The sequence below is a fragment of the Pangasianodon hypophthalmus genome, chromosome 4 (assembly GCF_027358585.1).
Source record: "Pangasianodon hypophthalmus isolate fPanHyp1 chromosome 4, fPanHyp1.pri, whole genome shotgun sequence".
NCBI classification, from domain to species: Eukaryota; Metazoa; Chordata; class Actinopteri; order Siluriformes; family Pangasiidae; genus Pangasianodon; species Pangasianodon hypophthalmus.
Window position 1 is genome coordinate 1,840,300 of NC_069713.1, and position 6,351 is coordinate 1,846,650.

General features: G+C 28.1%; 1 protein-coding gene across 1 annotated transcript in view; it reads right to left on the minus strand.

Annotated features, from left to right (window-relative positions):
* Window positions 1–1,332: 1,332 nt before the first annotated feature.
* pth1r (parathyroid hormone 1 receptor) overlaps window positions 1,333–6,351 on the minus strand; it is a 60,355-nt gene continuing 55,336 nt past the window's right edge. Inside the window, exons 12-13 of the mRNA XM_026910231.3 lie at window positions 4,314–4,355; window positions 1,333–3,594 (exon numbers count right to left, since the gene is read on the minus strand). Of these exons, the coding sequence (XP_026766032.3) occupies window positions 3,238–3,594; window positions 4,314–4,355 (399 nt within the window). The 3' untranslated portion in view covers window positions 1,333–3,237. The remainder of the gene's footprint in view (window positions 3,595–4,313; window positions 4,356–6,351) is intronic.

A 6,351-nucleotide genomic window follows, 5' to 3' on the forward strand; every position in this document is an offset into this window, starting at 1 on the left:
GCTTCATCGGTGTTACAGGTTTCCTCAGTTATTTATTTAAATCATTTATTACTTATTTAAAAAAGTTATTTATTATTTAAAAAAAATTATCTCAGGCCATAATTTCTAGAAAATTGCAAAATGATCTGCAATAAAACAATTAAAAGTTTGTAATTATTTAAAAAAAAAGTCCAGAAATAATAGTATATTTATAATAATCCAATAATTTGATAAATAATAATAAAATAAATAATATTATACAAAAAGATGAATTGAACTATATTTAAAATATTTTTATCAGATTATACTATTATGATAAATCTAACATTAAACTTATAAACTTATTTCTAGACATTTATTTTAAAATAATTACAAACTTTAAATTAAAATAGATTAATTTATTTATTTATTTTTATTAAATTTTTTTTCATGTTTATTTAAACCTTTTATTTCTTGAATGAAGCAAAAAAAATTTTATAATTTATCTCAGTTTCAAACTTCAAATGAGTAAAAAAATTTCAGAACTAGCTTTAAAATTCTTGGTTATTTCTTTTCTTTTATTTATGATATTATGATTAAAAATATTAGATAAATTTTAGACTATATTAAAAAGAATATATATATATATATATATATATATATATATATATATATATATATATATATATATATATATATATATAATTTTTTTTGCGCTGTCATGGCGATGAACAGAATTAATTACGCGATCGCTCTTCAGCTTTGTACAGATTTTATTTACACAAACTCGCACTCGCAATCATTAATGCCCCACGGATATAAAAAATAAAACACATTTTAAACATTTAATTCCTCCATTATTTTGTGCAACTTTGTTTTTTTTAATACTGGTAAAAATAAAATAATTATTTCTCACAGTGAGATCACACACACACACACACACAAAATATATATAAACATTACACATATGGAAACACATAAGGTGCTAATACTTAAGGTGATATTTTAAAAAAAAACTTTAGAATGATTTTACTGTAATATAAACAATTTAGCTTTTACTTCAATAAAAATATCGAGAGGGAACACGGAGATAAAACACACAAAATTTACAAAAAAAAAAAAAAAAAAATACCCAGAAGAATGTTTTACTTTTTAAAATACTTACAGAAAAAAAAATTATTTAAAAAACTTGACACTTTTACAGTTTTTTTGTTTTTTTGTTTTTAAAAAAGAACACTATTTTAGACATTGATGAGAAATTTTTTTTTGTAAAAATAAAGCAAAAAAAAAAAAAAGAAAATAGGAAAGCTTTTAAAGCTGCTAATTTCTGGAAAGAATTATATGTAAAAAAAAACAAATTTTAAATTTTAACTTTTTAAAGCAACACTGCTAATATTTTAATAAATTATTCATTAAATTAAATTGTTAGATTAAATTTAATTAGAAAATGATCATACGACTATTTTTAAATGTGAAATTCCTTGAATGAATAAAATAAAAGTTTATTTTTTTTTGTTGATAAATCAATTTAACAGTCTTTTGGGTACAGAACTAGCTAACGTGCCAGCGAGCTAGTTAGCAGCTGACGAATATTTAGGAGGCGTTTCTTAAAAAAAAATTGATACATGAAATATAATAATAATAATAACAATAATAATAATAATAATAATATTTAGCTACTCGGCTAACATGACCAGATTGCTAGCTAGTCATCTGAGGATTACGTTTAGCTTTAAGAAGCTTTAAGTTTGATTTTATAAAAGTCAGCTAGCAATGTTGCTTTAAAAAGTCGTCGATGTTTCGCAGTAAAATAAGATCCCTTCATAGTTACCATCATGTTACAGAAACATTAGCATAACGGCTTCTTCATTTCGCTCACAATACGAACATTTTCTGTTTTAGATTTTTTTTTGTAAACATTTTGACGTACATGAATCGACACAATTTTACACACTGAGTGGATTTTACACTTTTACAACGTGTTTTTAAAAAAATTCAAATAAATAAATATTACTCATTTTTTATTTGAGATGAAGGTTAATCTGCTAAAGGGAATAAAATAAATGGTGAAACTGACGAACTTTAGACAATAATGATAAAGACTGGACGTGAATTAATCGAATAAATACACAGAAATGCGCAAATATCCACAATTTTCTAAAATAAAAATAGAAATTACTTTATTTGAATTCATTACATTTTCAAATCAGATAATTCAATTCCAGTTCTTTGCTAAGTCAACTACTTAAGTGCTAACTATTGCTAGCGGAATAGAGGGTTAGCTAATTTAGCTAGCTATGTGACAATAAATTGGTTAAAGTATTTAAATTAGCATTGCTTTTTTTTTTTTTTTTTTTGGTCATTTAGCTACTACCATGCTAGGTATGCTTAGTAAAGCTAGCCGAATAGCTGCATCACCCTTCTTCCTGTAAGCTTATTTCTTAAACTCGTGAATGTGTGGAATGTTAATTTAAAAAAAAAAAGAATTTCTGACAGAAAAAAAAACATCCTTGAGAGGAAATGAGGTCATGGAAACATATAACATATAGATCAATTTTACCCCCAAATAAATCAGACAGATTAGCAAAAATTTTCAAACTAGAGAGGAAATTAGCAAGCTAGGGTTTCAATGCTAAGCAACGACAACGTAGCGATAAGTCATGCTAACGGCTACGAAGCACAGAAATGGAGGATTCCAGGAACGAGGTGGATTTTGTGAAATAGTTTAGGTCTGAAAAGATCTTGCGTGTTCTTTAATACATTTCATAAAAGATTTTTTTTTAAGAGATTTTTTTTCTTAAAAAATTAAACTGAAGGTTTGTTCTGGTGAAAGTAAAAGTTACGACTTCGAAGTGAAACGTCAAACGTTAAATGCGAGAACCTGAATTTTTTTCTGTTACTTCAACAATTATAAAAGATCATAATTTCCTTAAAAGGTTTCAGCTAAAATGACAAAAAAGAAGTTTTCTGTAAAATACTAAACTCACTTGAGAAGTTCAAGAACGATTAAGAAGGACGTAAAAACACCTGATTTTTTCTTCAAAAAAAAAATAAATGCACCACGTAATCACACATTTCACTATACAGAATATATTTATACAATATTTTACACATTAAATATCATCTTCATCTGACAGCAATGAAAAAAAGTCTTCTGAATTCTGCTGGTGGTCCAGAGTTCCTTCATTAGCCTTTAAACGCTAGGCTGTTAGCTTATTTAGCAAAGCTAGCAAACTCCTCCAAGAGCAGATCCTGAGGTTCTTTGTAACATCCACCAAGTCACATGACTGTTTCCCGCTCCTCCTCGACCAACGGTGCGGGTTTTTCGTCCGTCGCCATCTTGGACGGTTCGTCCTCCTGCATGTGGAGTTCGTGAGCAGATGACGGGATGGACTGGTCCGACACCGAGCCGTTCTTCACGTAGCCCGGAAGGTTCCGGTGCCCATTGGTGCTAACGTTAGCGTTAGCGGGCGTGAGCCGCATGCTGACGTCACGCTGCCGCGACGTCACGTTGGTCACGCTGGTGTGGGAAACCATCGGCCCGTAGCTGTACGTGCTACTACCACTGCGTGCTTTCCGCTTAAAGTCCAACGCCAGCGTCCTCCGGCTCCATGACTTCTTAATCTCCGCCTGGACCTGGACACGACGCAAAAACACTCGAGTTAGCATTCGCGTTACGGTTTAAAAACCATCGCTAACGATTCACTGTAACTGTAGCTGAATTATTTGCTAATATATAAATTGTAGCTACATTTATGTGTTAGCGTAGAACCTAATTCGGGTTTTAGCTTCCATCAGCTAGCTTAAATAGTCATTGAGTTAAGGAAGATCATGCTGACTACCATAGCTAACTAGCTAACTAGCTAGCCAGGATTAGCATTGGGAAGGTCCAAAAACAAAGTAAATTGTGTGGCCTCTTACTGAAAGGAACGTAACAATATTATTTAATTATTTCTTTAATTTCTTTAATTATTTATTTATTTTTTTGCACTGTCATAGAATTATAGTATGAATATATTTTAATTATTAATATTAAATTATATATAAAATATTTTAATATATTTTAGATTAATATATTGCTAATAATAAAATGTAATTAGCATAAATTTTTGTTTGTCTTTTAGAACACTAATGTCTTACAACATTGGATTGTTTGAAATGTATACAAAAATAAAAACAAAACAAATTAATAATTAAATAATCAGTCAGATTAGGCGCTTAGACACGTGATGCTCTGAAAATAACTTTTTAAAAAAAGCTGATGATATTTTAATGTGTTGAATTTGAAGGCTATACGCTGTAAGTGATTAGCGGTTCACCTGTAATAATAAATACAGTGATGCAGGTGATCTTACCTCTCCGTTACAGAAGCAGTAAATAATTGCAACGAAGAAACCCTGCAACGAGAAAAAAAATGAGCTGTCAATAAATACACACACACAGTCACTCACACACACACACACACACACACACACACTCACTAACTCACTCACACACACACGAACACATCTGTGATGAACTAATGATGAATTCCTGATAAGTTACTGATAAAATTCCTGATAAGTTACTGATAAGTTACTGATAAAATTCCTGATAAGTTACTGATGAGTTACTGATAAAATTGCTGATAAATTACTGATGAATTTCTGATAAATTACTGATAAATTCTTGATGAATTCCTGATAAATTATTGACAAATTCCTGATAAATTACTGATGAATTCTGTATAAGTTACTGATGAATTACTGATGAGTTACTGATAAAATTCCTGATAAATTACTGATTAATTCCTGATGAGTTCCTGATAAGTTACTGATGAATTTATGATGAATTACTGATAAATTTATGATGAATTATTGATGAATTCCATATAAGTTACTGATAAATTACTGATAAGCTACTGATGAATTACTGATAAAATTCCTGATAAATTACTGATAAATTACTGATAAATTATGGATGAATTCCTGATAAGTTACTGATGAATTTCTGAAAAATTACTGATAAATTATGGATGAATTTCTGATGAGTTACTGATGAGTTACTGAAAAATTACTGATAAATTATGGATGAATTTCTGATGAGTTACTGATGAGTTACTGATGAGTTACTGATGACTCAGTTACTTGATGAGTAAAATAATAGTCTAGCATGTCAAATGGAACTATAATATTTTTTTTCTTTAATAAATCTTCATTCTTGTTTGGAGGTCAATAGTGACTTTGTCACCAAAATATAAAATTACATTTTTATGGACTGTTACCTTAAAAATGTAAAAAAGGAATAACAGAAATAAATATTACACACATGCACATAACATATTATACTGTATATCGTTATCAACATATAAAGTTTTATTGATCATTAAAGCCATTCCTAAAAAAACCCAAAAAGAATAAAAAATTGGAAACATATTTTATGCACATGAAAAATCAATAAAACACAAATTAAAATTTGACCACAAAACAGGAATGAACAGCTAAAGTTAGAAAGAAGAAAAAAATGCAAAGAGAAAATAATTTTTAAAAATCCTTAAATAAATCCATAATACTGTAGGTATTATTTTTTAAATCTTTCTGGAGGACAAGAAGGAGTTTGTCATTAATATACAATAGAAAGGTACATTTTGTGGACTATTGAAGCCACTTCTAAGAGAGAGAGAGAGAGAGAGAAACAAAAACAGGAAAATAAACAAATAAAATAATGTCAACAAATCAAAAACAAAAAACACTTTGTGTTTTTTTCTCATTTTCTGACAGGAATGTCAGAAAATAAGAAATAATTTAAACAGTGAAAAAATTGAGAAGGGAAATAGGAAGAAGAAGAGAATTAAAAAATGATAAAAAATAGAAAATAATTGTTATGCACAAATAAAAAACAAAAAATTTGGCAGCAAAACAGGAATAAATACAGTACATGGGCGAGGAGAATAAAAAAAAAGAACAAAATACAAAGAAAAAATACATCAGATGAAAAAACAGAAAGAAAAAAAAGATGCATAAAGAGAATATTTGTGAGGTTAAAAAAGTTGAAAAGATTTTTAAAAAAAATAATAAAATAAAAATATACATTGTACTGTAACTGAAACAGGAAGTGATCTCATGGTTATCAAGCTGTTTCTACACTAAACAACAGTTTGGCGATGAAGCTCAAAAATGACAGCTGGTGAAGAGTTCACTGAATTTACAGGATAAAAAATTAAACAAGTTTCAACTTTCAAAGTTTGTCTTTAATTATTAACTGAAAAATAATTTCTTTCTGAAAAATTCTGAAATATTTTTAAAATCTAATTTATAAATATATTAACTTTTAAAACTTTTTTCCTTTTTTTAATGTAATATATGTTTTATATTTAATGAAATTATATCCTCTGAGTGAGTTTGTGATCATTTA